The following is a 16581-nucleotide window of genomic DNA, read 5'->3' as shown; positions in this document are numbered from 1 at the left end:
AATTAGAAATCAATAATAAACAAAACTCTGAAAACTATACAAACACATGAAAAGGAAACAACATTCTACTTAATGACATACGGGTCCAAGAAGAAATTAAACAGGAAATCAAAAAATTTATTGATACTAATGAAAATAATGACACATCATACCAAAATCTGTGGAATACTGCGAAAGCAGTATTAAGGGGGAAATTTATCACATTAAATGCTTACTTCAAAAGAAAGGAAAGATAGCAAATAAATAACCTAACACTTCACCTTAAAGATCTAGAAAAACAAGAACAGTCCAAACCTAAAGTTAGTAGATGGAAAGAAATAATTAAGATCAGAGCAGAACTAAATGAAATAGAAGCCTGAAAAACAATACAAAAGATCAATGAAACAAAAAGTTGGTTTTTTGAAAAGATAAATAAAATTGACAAACCTTTAGCAAGATTAACTAAGAAAAGAAGAAAGAAGACCCTAAAAACCAGAAATTAGAAATGAAAAAGGTGATATTACAACTGACACCTCAGAAATACAAGGAATCATTAGAGACCACTATAAACAACTATATGCCAAAAAATTTGAAAATCTGAAGGAAATGGATAAATTTCTGGATGCATACAAACTACCAAAACTGAGTCAAGAAGATATAGAATATCTGAACAGACCAACAACAATAAAAGAGATTGAAGCTGTTATCAGAAGGATCCCAACAAAGAAAAGCCCTGGACTGGATGGGTTCACTGCAGAATTCTACCAAACCTTCAAAGACGAACTGATACCAATTTTCTACAAACTGTTCCAAAAGACTGGAACAGAGGCCATTTTCCCAAACTCATTCTATGAGTCAAACATCACCCTGATACCAAAACCAAAGATGCATCAAAAATAGAAAACTACCAGCCAATATTCTTGATGAATATAGATGTAAAAATCCTCAATAAAATATGAGCTAACAGAATACAGCAACACATACACAAAATTATACACCACGATCAAGTGGGATTCATCCCAGGGATGCAAGGTTGGTTCAACATACACAAATCAATAAATGTGATACACCACATCAATAAAAGCAAAGATAAAAACCATATGATCATCTCTATAGATGCTGAAAAAGCACTTGACAAAATTCAACATTCTTTCATGATAAAGACTCTCTACAAGTTAGGTATAGATGGAAAGCATCTCAACACAATTAAAGCTATATATGATAAGCCACTGCCAATATCATCCTGAATGGGGAAAAGCTGAAAGCTTTTCCCTTAAGAACGGGAACTAGACAAGTATACCCACTCTCACCACTCCTATTCAACATAGTGTTGGAAGTACTAGCCAGAGCAATCTGAGAAGAGAAGGAAATAAAGGGCATCCAAATTCGAAAGGATGAAGTCAAGCTGCCCCTTTTTGTGGATGATATCCCATATATCGAACAGCCTAAAGCCTCTATAAAAAAACTCCTAGAGTTGATAAATGATTTCAGCAAAGTTGCAGGATACAAAATCAACACACAAAAATCAGTAGCATTTCTATACTCCAACAGTGAACATGCAGAAAAAGAAGTCTAGAAACTTAGCCCATTTATAATAACCACCAAGAAAATAAAATACTTAGGAATAAAGCTGACAAAGGATGTGGAAAATCTCTATGAAGAGAACTACAAATCACTGTTGAGAGAAATTAAAGAAGACACAAGAAGATGGAACGATATCCCATGCTCTTGGATCAGAAGAATTAACATTGTGAAAATGTCCATATTGCCCAAAGTGATTTACAGATTCAATGCAAACTCCACCAATGACATTTTTCTCTGAGATGGAAAAAGCTATCCAGACATTTATATGGAACAACAAATGACCATGCATAGCCAAAGCAATCCTGAGCAAAAAATATAAAGCTGGAGGGATAACACTACCTGACCTTAAACTATATTACAAAGCTATAATAACCAAAACAGCATGGTACTGGCATAAAAATAGATACACAGATCAATGGAATAGAACAGAGAATGCAGAAATCAATCTATACACCTACAGCCATCTGATCTTTGACAAAGGCAGCAAATCTACATCAACAAGTGGTGCTGGGAAAACTGGATACTCATATGTAAGAGAATGAAACTAGATCCATACCTTTCACCATATACCAAAATCAACTCAAAATGGATTAAAGAATTAAATAGACATCCTGAAACAATAATACTCCTTAAAGAAAACGGGGGAAACACTTCAGGAAGTAGGAGTGGGTACAGACTTCATGAATAAGACCCAAAAAGCACAGGAAACTAAAGGAAAAATAAACAAATGGGATTATATCAAACTAAAAGGCTTCTGCACAGCAAAAGAAACAACAGCATAAAAAGACAACCAACAGAGTGGGAGAAAATATTTGCAAAATATACATCTGACAAAGGATTAATATCCAGAATGTACAAGGAACTCAAACAACTTGACAGCAAAAAAACAAACAACCCAATTAAAAAATGGGCAAAGGAGCTGAATAGGCATTTCTCAAAGGAAGATATACAAATGGCCAACAGACACATGAAAAAATGCTCAACCTCACTCAGCATCCGGAAAAGGCAAATCAAGACCACTTTGAGATACCATCTCACTCCAGTTAGGATGGCTAACATACAAAAGACTGAGAATGATAAATGCTGGAGAGGTTGCGGAGAAAAAGGAACTCTCATACACTGTTAGTGGGGATGCAAAGTGGTGCAGCATTTACGGAAAATGGTATGGAGGTTCCTCAAACAATTACAGATAGATCTACCATATGACCCAGCTTTTCCACTGTTGGGAATATACCAAGAGAAATTGAAATCATCATGCTGAAGGGATATCTGTACTCCAGTATTTATCGCAGCTCTATTTACAATAGCCAAGAGATGGAACCAGCCCAAATGTCCATCATCTGAAGAGTGGATAAAGAAACTGTGGTACATCTACACAATGTACTACTACTCTGCTATAAAAATGAACGATATACTACCATTCGCAACGACATGGATGGACTTAGAGGAAATTATATTAAGTGAAACAAGGCAGACACAGAAGAGAAATACCACATGTTCTCACTTATTTGTGGGAGCTAAAAATAAATAAATAAACACACAAATAAATGGTGTGTGGGAGAAGACAAAATAACCACAAAAACTCCTTGAATTATTTAAGTCAAGTGAACAGATATGATGTGAGGGGGGAAGGGGGAGGGGGTGGAGAGGAACAGGGTAAAGGGGCATGAAAATCAACTACAATGTATATTGAGAAGTAAAATTTTTTAAAAAGTAACAAATACCCAATATTAGTATTAGAAACAAACAAGCTTGAATACAAAATAATATGACTTTTAGGTTATATTATTCAATAAATTTAAATATGTAGCTACTGGTATGACAGTGGAAGGCAGCACAAAATAACTCCCAAAGCCTTACAACTGTATATTCCCCCTGATTTCCCCCCGATTCAGCAATTCTGTTTCTAGAATTTTATCCTAAGGAAATAATTAGACAAATTTTGAAGAGGTGTTATACAAAGATGTCTATTGGTGCAGACTTTGAAATACGCAAAATTTGGGAATAAAATATAAATTTCTAACAATAGAAGATTAAATAAATAAATCATGCTACAATTTCAAAATGGAATACTATGTAATCATTAAAAACAATTATGCTAGATCTCTATGTATTGACTTAGAAAGTATTTCATAGTTAACATACTGCTAAGTGACAAAGATACATTTTAAAACAATATTTATATTATAACTCCATCTTTTGTGAGAAAATATATACCAATATGCATGGAACAAACCCTAGAATTGTTACACTAAAAGAGTGAAGTGAGTGTCTCTGAGTGATTGAAAAAAAGTTATTTTTTATAAATGTTATTAATATGTAATTGGATTTTTAAATTAATAAACCAAAATTTTTTAAATTTCTCAGTTTTTATTTCTAATTAGGTAGGTACTTATGACCCACATTTTAAAAAAAAATAAAGCTCTTTGGGGTCCTCAGTTTTTAAGTGGTAAAGGAGTCCTGAGACCAAAAAAAAAAGAGAGAACTGAAGACTGAAGATACAGGAAATTACCAAACAAATGAATAACACACTCAAAGAAAATAGGTACAGCAAATTTTTAAAGGTGGAAAAAAGAGGCAAATGACTTATTCAACTATAGACTTCATTTGAACTTGTTATCAAAGGAAACAAAAGGTCATAGAAGTTAAAGTTATTTCAATCAAGCTTTTAAAAGCATACCACGAGAAGATATAATTAAGAAGTACTTCAATTTTATGAAGCTATTTATTTCAAGAATCTTATCATAGTATACTAAGAAATGAAGAGAGATAGGAACAAGGCCTATAATGCACTTTTTAAAGATGTATGTCCTTCCTCCTAAACCTCTTCATTATAAATGATGAAGAAAATACGAAGAAAACTACCTTATTTTCAACGTAATTATTTCTATTATTCCAACTTCTAAGACAGAAAAAGAATAAGGTGCTAAGTGAAAACCAGCTAGATTTATTAGCTGCAAGACTATTTTGTGATTTAAATCACTGGTAATATTACCATCTTGCGGCAAAATCAAGTATTGCAATTTTGAATGGCAAAGAATGAAAAGTTGTTAACTATGCTTTTGATGAAAGACAGTTAAGTATTTTCCTTCTCCATACGCACCTCACCACCATACCAACCCTATGTAAAAAAGAAAAAATCTTTAAGTTCTTTAATAAATGAAATAGAGATTTTTTTTAAAGTCCAGAAAAATGTTATTTAAACAGAGAAGTAAAGGAGATGTCCTGATAAAATAGTAAAGTTAAAAATGAAAACATAGCCAAAAACCCAACAACTGATGAAAAATGTTTCGATGTGTCAATTTAACAATTAAAACTGCCATGGCTAATTCTTATAGTGCAAAATTATACTTTAAAAACACAGTATTAGATTAAAATACTTGTGTTTGGTAATTCAATATTGTTATTTCTTCTTTATAAGTTATAATCACTGCCACATTTAAATTCTTCCACTTTGTAATAGAAGAGGTACTAGCATCCTTACTATTTTCTCTTCATCTTGGCCAATGTAATTGTCATGTGAATTTTCCCAAGCATGCAAAGAACAATGTACATGTTACTGAAATCTAATCCAAAATCTGCTTTTTTCTTTTTGGTGGCCAGCTGGTATGGGGATCTGGACCCTTGACCTTGGTGTTACCAGCATTACACACTCCCAAGTGAGCTAATCAGCCAGCCTACCTTCATTGCTTACGGACACTACTCTATTGAATTTCAGCTAAACCCAATAAAACCTATTTTTGTGTGTGTACACACACACATACACACACACAAGTAGCATAAAGATAAGAATCAGAGGAGGAAAGGAGGAATAAAGGCTAGAAAGATAGAATAATATCAGTTTTACCTTTTATTAACTAGTCTTTTCCAATTTAAATTAATACAAATAATATGTAAAATAAAACCTTAAAAGTAGAGGTCTAGATTCAGTAAACCCAAGAATAAAGATAAAATGTATACAATTTCCAGCCTTCATCTTATATATCCAAAACAGTGAGGTAGCCTAAATAATCTCCATATTCTTAACTCTCCATTTTGCTTCCAGTACAATAATAGACTTACAGCGTACACAGAAAGAGAAAGAGATAATGCACAGCATGCAAGCACCCACCTTTCCCTCTGCTACCCCAGCAATGGCAGCTGGATTACTCCTTGACTAGTCTCAATTACATTCTCTGAAAAGAACAAATGGGTGCTCCCAAAAGCCCACAAACTATATAAGTTATTCCTCTAAAGTAAGGCTTTGTCACCCTTGTGAAATATAATATTAAAAAGAAATAGTTTGAGTAACCTGAGTTTTTAGATCAATAATTACATGAGGTGATGATTTACACTGTGTTCATTTAATGGAAATGATTTTGAGGTACAAGCCCTTTCACCTTAAGAATATTACCCTAATTAAAAGACATCACCAAATAAGAATTTTTTTCTGAAGCCACAAATTTTTCTAATTTACTAATTATATACAACCTGTTGATGATTGCAATGTTTGGTGCAAGCTGTGTGGCAACTGAAGGGTGAACAGAGGTGAATGGCTGCTATTTCTGAAGAAGTCTTCTGTTGCTTTAGACTGCAAAACCTTGGCTTCCCAGAGCTGCAGGAAAAAAATGTTTTTTTTTTTTTTTAAAAAAACAGATTAGGATATTTATTTCTAATTTTAAGCTTTTTAAAATTAACTTATCAGCTAACGGCACAATGAATGGGTAAGTACTAAACTACAATAGAGGGATTAGAACTATAGTATATCTGTTTTTTAAACTGAAAAAAAAAGACAGGAAGAGAAACTTGTATTGTCTACAAACCTGCTTCAAGTCTTTTAAGGCTTGTTCTTCTACACCTTCTTCAGCAAATAGATCCCTCACTCCTTCAATCACATCTTCAATTACAGATTTGTAGAGTATAGGCTACATGAAACAATTTTTAAAGTTTTAATTTCTCAAGTTTGAATGTAATTAGCCTGAAAAGATAAATAGTGCACACTTTCTAACCTTGTAGTTCAAAGAAAAACCACCATAAGGATTTTTACTAAGTACATCCTACTCCCAGTATAGTCTTAGCTTTCCATAAATTGTGTTAACTTCAGGCCCATAGTCTTAGCCTGTCTACAAAGCTGAATTATAGGACTACAATAAAATATGAGATAATAATCTCATAAAGTTGTATGGTTACTGTTGTGTTACTTGGCTTTTTGTGTCAGTATTTAACCTCCCAAATCCTTTTAAAAAGGGAAATTAATTTAAGGCAGCTGGAAATAAACCTTCTGTTTTCAATTTACCTTTTTCTCAAAGTTGCCAAAAGAGCTTTTTCAAGGTTCACTATGAGTATATTATTTCCACAAATGTAAATAAACTCCAAGCCATAAGACTGGGTTAAGCACTTATAAAAGAGTAACCAAAGCCCATCCCACTTCCAAAATACATGTAATCCAAAAAAAAATATTCTGAACCACTGTCAAGTAAAAGTACAACTGCACCAAAATGGAGATCCTAACAGAAACTAAGAAGTGCATGAACAAACCTTAACCTTCCACAATGTGCATATTGCAGAGAACAAACAACATCCTAAAATGCTTCCTAGTAAAAACATGCCATGATAATAAAATTAAGCTGATTTCTACCCAGATTAAACACTGGTTATATCAACAGAACAATGGGCATTTAAAACAAACTCAGTCCTTCAAATCCATGTAAATTGTGCTCCATCCCGGCCCCCAGTCCAAAATGGCAATCCTAAGTGTGCTGACAATACTGACCTAGTGAAAGTTCTCTGATAAGAAATAGCAAAACAAGAATTTAGTTGAATTGCTCTTATTTCAAATTGCTTAATCAGGCCAAAATGAAAATTGTGGCATTCTAGGACTGCCTTTTCATACAACCCAGTAAATACTCTAAATACACCTGTGCACATTAGGAGTAGCTAGGTTTTAAAGTAATCCTTCTGAAGATCCAGGGTAAGGCTATGAATAGGCCAATCAGTAACACTTAAGTAATATGTTATTCACAAACATATCCATTAAGACTAAGTGCCCCTTGATTAGTTGCTTCTTCTAAAACAGTTTACCCTGATAAAGGCATACTAAATTGATGCTCAGTGGCAGTCCTAGCTAGCGTGATCACACTTAAAGCTAGAGGGAAAAAACTACGGCTAAAAACATCTTTAAGATCTGCCCTCAAAGTATAATGGCAGCAGTCAGAAAGAACGCAGAAGAACACAATTTTTCATAACCGGAACAGGTATCGAACATAGCTTCTCTTCTAAGACTAAAGTTGGACTTTATATTGCTTTCCCTGTCTGTTATCTCTATTAAAACTGTGATTAGTCCAGAAATCCATCTTAACCCCTTCTCTAAAGGAGTTAGGTCTACACCCATACACTCTCCATGGAGTTAACAAACAAGTAAATTGGTATATCTGGTAAGTTTATATTCAAGTAGACATATTTTACATATCTTAACACATTATCATACGATGGATATACATTAAAATAACGTCTCTAAAAATGAACCCTTTTATGCTGTATATGTATTCATGAAACCCATCTAATAACAGATCTGGACAATCACACCACCATTCATCAAACGTGAAGTCTGTTGAGATGAACTGAGAATAAAAATGAATCTTTTTTTTTTAAATTCAGGTTAAGACTGATGGAGGGTCTCCCAAGTGCCAGTCAGCCTGTAAACTCACAGTGAGGTTTAGGTGCCCCTTAGCGGGTAGGAGGGCAATGTATGTGGGTTGTAGACTTAAGCACTAAAATGCTAACGGATGAGGAAATGAGGGGTGGGTGGTGCAGGGGGAAGACCCTAAAAACGTGGTGGGGTAACGTGAAATATAACATTACGTGTTATACATCAGATTAGCAAATACGATGGCTTGAAATCAACAATGCTCATCCTAAAATTAAGAATTAGAGTACAACTGAACCTGGGAATTATCTAAACATATAGGAAATCACTGTTAAGGGGGAATTCCACCTCTGAACACCTAAACGCTCCAACCTAGACAACCTCAATCTGGGTGAGAAGGAAAAAAGGAAGAACACTTGTTCTTCCCGTGGGGCCAGGTCCAACTTGGTAAACTACTGGCTCTTAACGGCTTTCTCCAACACGGAGGTGAGGAACAGCCCGTAAGGAACAGGGCTTATGAAAGTCTGTGAAGCGTCGAGGGGGTCAAAAGGGTGTGCAGGGTACGGCTGCCGTGAACCGGGAACCCGGTGGCGCTCCCTTTACACAGAGCCTGCGGCCCTCCTTACCACCGGGTTGGCGCAGGCCATGACAGCAGCTCCCTGGGGCCCTCCGCGCCTGCGCAGCACGCGGCGCACCGGCAAGGGAGCGCGGGCAAGTTTTAAACAAGTTGCGCGCGCAGCCGCAGAGCGCATCAGGGGCGGGGCGGAAGGTTAATGAAATGAACAGGTTTGACTGGGTACGTGGCGCCAGGCTAGGGAAGAGGCCCGCTGAGACCAAGGTTTAGTCGGTTCTAACCGCTTTCAGCCGTTCACGTGATCCATGACGGACCTTTGTTTCCTCCGTCTGTGAAATAAAGACTAAGAAAATAGGGGAGGGGCAATGGAGTAGAAGATCCCAGTAAAACTAAAGCTTTAAAAGCGGCGGGAAGAGGAAAGAGAAGAGACTAGTGGTGCCTGTCCTCTCCTTTTACCAATTTCCATTCCTCCCCCTACACCCCACTCGCAGCTGCTCCGTTTTGTTAGCTAAAGTATAACAGTCAAACTCTTCTAAGACTGGTTCTCAAAGTGCAGGACAGCAGCATCTAGGAACCTGTTAAAAATGCAAATGTGATTGGGGTCCACCCCTGACCTACTGAATCAGAAACCCGGAGGATGGAGTTCAGCATTCAACTCTCACGTGCTCTCCAGGTGATTCTGATGGGTGCTAAAATGATATCCACTGGCCTAAGACAAAGATTTTGACTTCGGGTGCATATTAAAATCACCTGGGGAGCTTTTAAAACGTTTGGTGCCTGAGTCCCTCCTCAGAGAATCTAATATGCAACCAAGGTGGAGAACCACTGCTAAAACCAAGTCAGCACGCCAGTACCATCCGGGCTCCTTTTCTTCCTCGGGCAGAAATCACCGTCTTTTGGCCTACAGTAATTCCCTCATCCCTACCCTGAAGGGCAGGGCATCTAGGGGCTTACCTTACCTAGCTAAGGCTGAGGATAAATGTATGCACAGATAACCTGGAGGGTTAGAAAAGGGAAAAAGTCATCTGTTGCCACCACTCTGCCTTTTAAACAGCCTTTGTAGCCTACAGATAGATCTAAACAGATGGTTATTTGACAATTAGAAATCCTATTAGGTTTTAAATTGGCTGTTTCTTCATTTATTTGTGCATTATCAGTAGAACTGTTTATGCCCTACCATTCTGTATCTGCTTTGCCTGGGTCAGTTACCTTAAGGTTTGTGAGTGTCAAGCAGCTGATCTATATGATACCCTTTAGAAAACTTTCCTAAATTGAAAACTATTGGAAATTTACAAAAAGCCAAGAAGTTTATATAATTTTAATGGCTATATCTCTCTACCTGGCAATTTACTATCAAGAGTATTCAAAATGACTTATCTTTCATCCAAAGTAGAAAATCTAAAAGCAGCCATTGATTCCTCCTGATATTATAAAATCTAGTTAAATTATTCAAACTGGGAAGTAAAGCTGGAAGACTTCTTGTTTTCCATTTTTTTGATAGCAAGCTTTTAAAACTTTATTCCTAAATGCATAGGATTGGTAATCACCTAACTCTTGTAGCAGTGTGCTGCTTTATTTCATTATATATTATACCCTTTTCAGGGCTTTGTTGCAGATCATGCAAATTTTTGAAATTAAACTTGGACTTTGGTACCCATAAAAAGCATGCCTAAGAGTTGAATTGTTATTGCACTTAGCATATTCAGGTTATGGATATGTTATGCGATGTTAGCAAAGAAGTATCAACACCTTTCCGTTTTACCCTTGTGCTCTGTCTGAATAGTCACTAATAGGCTCAGCTCTAATTTCCTCCCAATAATAGACAATGACCACTAGAGGAGGTATACTTTAACCAAAGTTCTAGGTGAATCCAAGTTGCAAATCTCCTATGGACCTGTGGTAGCCATCTTCAGAGTTGGCCTCTAGTGATCCCAGCCTGCTGGTGTTCACAGCCTGGTGTTGTCCCCGCGCACAGTATACCATGGTTTGTCTGGGTGACCAATGGAATAAAACAAAAGTGATGGTGTGTCGCTTCTGAGATTAGGTTATAAATGGCTGTGGATTCTTTGTTGGGCTGTCTCTCTCAGGTCACTCATTTTGGAGGAAGTCAGCTGTCACATCATGCAGACACTCAAGTCCTATGGAGAGGCCCATGTAACAAGGATCTGAGACTCCAGCCCATAGTCAGTAAGTATCAGAAACCTGCAAACAACCACAAGAGTTAGCTTGGAAATGGATCCTTCTCCAGTTGAGCTATCAGGTGATTGCAGCCCTGACTGACAGCTTAACCACATCCTTATGGAAGACCTTGAACCAGAACTACTCTCTAAGTATCTTCTAAATTCCTGATCCTCAGAAACTGTGTGAGATAATAAATACTTGTCATTTTAAACAGTTAGGTTTTAAAGTAATTTGTTACACAGCATGGGATAACTAGTACAGGGCCCATTCTCTGATTGGACTGTGACTAGAGGGGGCTTGGTTCTCCCTCATTGTAATTTCAGCATCCAAAGGTTTTTGAGTACACTCATTATTCTCAAGAGCCTTTGGAAAGCATGTAAAGGAATCATTATAGACTGTTTCTTGATAGCCTTGACCCAAGATTATCATGACACAAGCAGACTGTTATAGTCATGTAATGGTCACATTTCTTTTGTCAATTTTTCAAACTCAGAGGGAAAATGTGTTGCATACACAAAGCACTTTTGATGCTAAAATCTAAATTTCAAAATCCCAAAGTCTCAGTGAGGCAATGTTAAAGTGACTATTTTTTATGTTAGTAATAGAAAATAAAAAAAGGAATGCTGAGCTTTGGTCCTCCTTTGAGTACTTGGTTCTTTGAAATTACACCTGTGCCAAAACATAAAGCTCTTCCCCAACTGCCCATCAGAGTTTAGAGCATCAGATTTTCATTTTTTTCTGCTTTGTTTAGAAGCCATCATATACATTTAATATATCTCTGGTAATCAATACCAGTTTTTGCAGCATTTAAGCAAATCTTAATAATCCAATTAATTTCTTTGCATTCTGCATGTTTTCATTACTTTTTTCTGGATGTTTTAGTGATATTGTTCCAAAAGTAAAGAACAATTTCACTTTGCTTATTGTAAGAAAAGGCCAATCTATGAAGTCCTTTTTTTGGACAAGAATGTGAAAAGAAAAAACTTCTTTGAGACAGCAATTATCTTACATAATAAACTTTACAATCAAATCTATGGTATTCCAGTAACTGTATAGACTCTAAATAATGTATATATCAATAATGAAAAATACAAATTAGTCTTTGAGCACATGGCTTAAGGCAGCAAATATTCATAATTAGTTTCTGAACATTTTGCAACCAATACACTAAACCCAGCAGTACTGTGTTTTTCTGCCTCTGTTTCATCCTTCACATCTCCCAAGAAATGAAAATCCAGATAATCTCTGCCTCACCCTATAACTTTAAAATGGTTACAACATTGGCAGTTCTGATTTATTTATATTCTTCATTTCTGTGATATTTTCTGTATTCTAATACAACTCCAAAATGAGCTTACATTATTTGAACATCAAACACTGTTCCACCTTGGTGAATCCCTCCTCCCACCCCAACAAGATTTCAGTTAAAATGACCATATGATACAATGCTATGGCCAACTAGTGACCTTATCGCACAGTGGCACAGTGGAACTCTGTTAATCAGCACATTACTGCCTATTTCAAAATGTTTTAATATGCAAGAGGTGTATACATTGTGTACATATAATTAACTCATGGAAAGTATGCAGGATGACTTCAAACACAATTTTCCCCATCACTACTTTTTCAACATTTTCATCAGTCTTTAAAACGTTTCAGTAATTTCCTAGCTAATAAATGATTCCATTTTCATTTCTTTAAACATAATGTGTATAATCACACATGAACATGAAATATTAGCAAGGATAATGTCCATTGTCTTCAGTTAATTCTCCAATCTAAAATCCCCCTTAGAGAAGATGGAGATAAAGACCAATCTTCTGAACTTAAGGCTATGACCTGGAGAGAACCAACCAGCTTTGTTCTCACAGTAACTGTACTTCTTTCCTAATTTGTCTCATTTTATAAGAGGTAAATGGCAGCATCTTGAATGTCCTATTATTGTTGTCTTATGTGCTTCAAATATCAGGAGAGATAGGGATAACATGAAATAAACACATTTCTTCCTATTCCTTCAGCTAAGAACAGCTAAAAATTCTGGATATTATAAGTAAAACAAAAATAAGGAGACTCTGAAAGGTAGAGAGAAGATAACAGACCAGTTAGGGACCTCACAACCCCCAAAATGACACAGTGGTGAGTTCCCTGGTTTTCTTTTTGCCTCATATATCCCAGACTGGGTGCTGGAGAAGCTGGCAACCTAGAAACATCAGTGGTCACAGACAAAAAAGCCCCACCATACTGCTCTCTCTAGCCAAAGACCAAGAAAGGGTCATCAAGACAGAAAACTCTTAGACGATAACCACTCTACTCCATCCAAACACCACAAAAAAACACTGTTGCCCCACTCCCACCCCTGTCACCCTTACTTGTGATTGGTTTTCTTTTGGCTTTGAAAGTGGGCAATGTCATGGTCCCATAAATTTAAGTACATTGTGATTTGTACAATTCCATTTGTTCCCGAAGTTGTAGTGCCTAGCATTGTCCCAGCCACCTAAGAGGTTCCTAACAAATGCTTGTTTACTTGTGTATGTTTACTTGGGGTGAACTAGTGAGTAATTCCTTATCTGAATGTTTTTCATTTGAGGTTACATTTTATTATGTGAACAGGTCAAGGAAATTAAGCGCAATGGTATTGTTTCAAGTGCAGGAAAAAAGCCTTCTGCAGCTACACAATGGTTCCAAGACATCCTTAACAAGAGACACATGCTTTCATTTCACGAGGAGAAATAACACTTTATCGGATATTGTGTATTAAATGAGAAAACATGATCCCTGGCACATAGTAAGTGCTGAAAAGCTAAGGGTGCTTCCTCTCTACCTTCACCAGCTTTCAAAAACAAGATTAAATCAAATTTTAAAAGAAGCATTTTAATCTTTTCAACCCCCTGAAGATATATGTGCGTGTTTATTAAGAAAAAGTGTATTTGTAACTATAAGTGTGATAGATTTTGAATTTCTTGAGGACTGAGGCTGTGTATTACTCATCCTTATATGCCCCCTGAGTTCTTAACATAGTACCTCAAGTATGGAAAGCATTCATTAAATGTTATTTACTTGAATTTATTGTTAAACTGTTATAAAACAAAATTTCTAGACTATTTGTGGGGGCAGAAATAGGGACTAAAATGCAACTATTCTTGGGAGAAGTAGTGCATTAATTTAAATTCATCTATCATTCATTCATGCAATGATTTTATTCAACGCAGAGGTCAGAAGCTCTGGCCAAGGGGCTCAGCTCCATACCGCTGGCATTGCTACTACCATCACCTACTAGAAAATGGGAAATCACTGTGGACAGAGCCACCCCAATCAAAATCCCAGATAGGGTGGAAGAAAGGAAAAATATGCAAATAACTACAATATAATGGGATTAGTACTAAAATTTACTTACAAGGAGTACCTAACCTAAATGTGGAGGACCAGAGAAGGCATCCTGGAGTTGGACCCTAAACCAAGATCTGTGGAATGAATAAGGGATAAAGGAAGGAGACCAGAAAATTGTTCCAGGGGCAGGGCACTAGATAGCCAAAGCTTGGCTCTTGAGAACATGGTGGGTTTGAGGAAATGAAAGCAGTTCAGTTTGGCCAGAGGAAACAGAACAAGGCAAGTTGCAGCAAAAGCTGAGGATGGCTGGTAAGCAAAAGCCAGATAATGTGATCATCCCTGCTGATTGCAGCGTGGAGGGCGGATTGGAGGGTGGCCATACTGGAGGCAGGAAAGCAGCTGAAGGTCTGTGGGGTATGGAAGAATGAGCAGCTCGGCTTGAAAAGCCTACAGGAGAAGCAACATCCACAGGGAGGATTGCCAAGATCTAAGTTACTGATGCCTAGCACTTCCTGGCACTCAATCATGTAAGACAAAGGCACGAGGAAGACCCCAAGAATCCTGAGGAGGTACTGGGGGAGGGGCTGGAGCATCCACTGATACAGGAAAAGGCAATAAAAAGAAGGCTACAAACATCGTCTATTTCAGTTTTGCCCACAGCCATCTCTGATCCCAGTGTGAGTTTAATACAGCATTTGTCCTTTTCCACAATGAGTACTTAGCAAAGCCTTTGAAAAGTGTTTCAGAATATCTCAAAATTATCCACTGGAGAGGCAGGCTCTTGGCATTTAACAATGACACTGTTCAAAGATGCTCTTTCCTTGTCCTTTTCATGGCACTTGAGGACCTTTGGGTGGAATTCTCTCTGAGCAGTGTGAAAATATCAAAATAAAACTCTACAGAAAAGGACACTCTGGAATTCAGTCTCATTTTTTGCTTTTCACCTCTGAGAGAGATGCTATGTTCTAAACAATTGGTGCAATTACTGTTGAGTTTTAATAATGCATATGGAAGAGTCAAATCAGCATCTTTTAATTTTTCAGAGTTTAATAAACATTGTATCCTACATGGAAGTTAATTTAGAGAACTCTCAGTTATACAGTTGGACCCCTGACACAAGTGAACTCAGATACACAAATTCATTTTGGAAATTCATAATAGTCCAGAATTGTTCAAATTTGTTTTAGGTGCAGTTCATGTCTGCACCCGTTTTGGTACTACATATTCTTGAATTTAAACCATAGATTTAAAATAAATGATGATTGTAAAGATGAAGAAATAGAATTTAAGTTACTTTAATTCTGTCATTCTATATAAACATTTGGAGTTTTTATTTCTGCCTTTAAATTTAGGAGTAAAATGGAGTGTGAATTGCAAGATGTAATAGTTTTGTTTGGTTACTTTTATACATGAAATATTTACTGGATTTGAGTACTGATATTTTTAAATTGAAGTTTATTCTTTTAGTTGTGAATTGTTTCTGTTGCATAGCTTCAAAATGATTCCAACATTAACATACAGTAGTTTGTGACATGAGTGACATGATTTTCAGTGAAAAGAATGTAGAGTGTACTTCCCTTCTAGAATGAGATGTCATACCTTATCAGATCCCCTATGTGAGCTATTGACAGCAACTGTGAGACTCCAAAATACAAACAAACCTAAGAGTTGGACAGACACTTGGTGACTTTAGGCCACAGAAGGACCACACCCTGTCAGCCTTTGGGCTAATCTCCAAAGCCCCACCCACCATCGTGCACACTGTGGATCTCCACTGTGTTGGTCCAGCCATCTCTCCCAAGAGCCTCTCTTATAAAGGTACACTTTAATTAGACTTTAATTAGACTTTACCTTCCACAGAAGGCTGCTTGCATCCTAATTGAGCAACTAGACTTTGACAATTTTGGAACTCACTCACTTTGCAGTGTATTCTCTGTGAGATTTGTTCACATCCTTCTCCCCCTCTTTCAGCACTGTGGAGAAAAAATACCCTATATATGGCAATAAACCATGTGATTTGTGAAATCATACTTTGATCATCATCTTATTTTTATCATACAAAACAGTTTTAAAACTAGACAGTGAATCAAAAAAATAAACTATTCTATTAGTAGTATGATTTAGCAGCTGCTTAAATTGAACCTTTTGCAAATACTTTAACTTTATTAAAATTCACTTATTAGTTACTAGACAATTATTTACATAGAATATTATTATATCAGACTGTAATAAAGAACCAAAGTTCAAACTGTTGGGTAGATATAAAAACTATGAATAAGTAATTGTGCTTTTCAATCCAGCAGGAACTTGT

General features: G+C 36.5%; 1 protein-coding gene across 2 annotated transcripts in view; it reads right to left on the bottom strand.

Annotated features, from left to right (window-relative positions):
- GTF2A1L (general transcription factor IIA subunit 1 like) overlaps positions 1 to 8835 on the bottom strand; it is a 47054-nt gene extending 38219 nt beyond the window's left edge. The window contains exons 1-3 of one of the 2 annotated variants that reach the window (XM_063078129.1): positions 8815 to 8835; positions 6366 to 6467; positions 6034 to 6157 (exon numbers count right to left, since the gene is read on the bottom strand). In XM_063078129.1, the coding sequence (XP_062934199.1) occupies positions 6034 to 6157; positions 6366 to 6467; positions 8815 to 8835 (247 nt within the window). The remainder of the gene's footprint in view (positions 1 to 6033; positions 6158 to 6365; positions 6468 to 8814) is intronic. The other variant, XM_063078130.1, reaches the window with a different exon arrangement.
- Between the last annotated feature and the right edge of the window lie 7746 nt (positions 8836 to 16581).

Source organism: Cynocephalus volans, chromosome 14, assembly GCF_027409185.1.
Source record: "Cynocephalus volans isolate mCynVol1 chromosome 14, mCynVol1.pri, whole genome shotgun sequence".
Taxonomy (NCBI): domain Eukaryota; kingdom Metazoa; phylum Chordata; class Mammalia; order Dermoptera; family Cynocephalidae; genus Cynocephalus; species Cynocephalus volans.
This window is presented reverse-complemented; position numbering and strand designations above follow the sequence as displayed.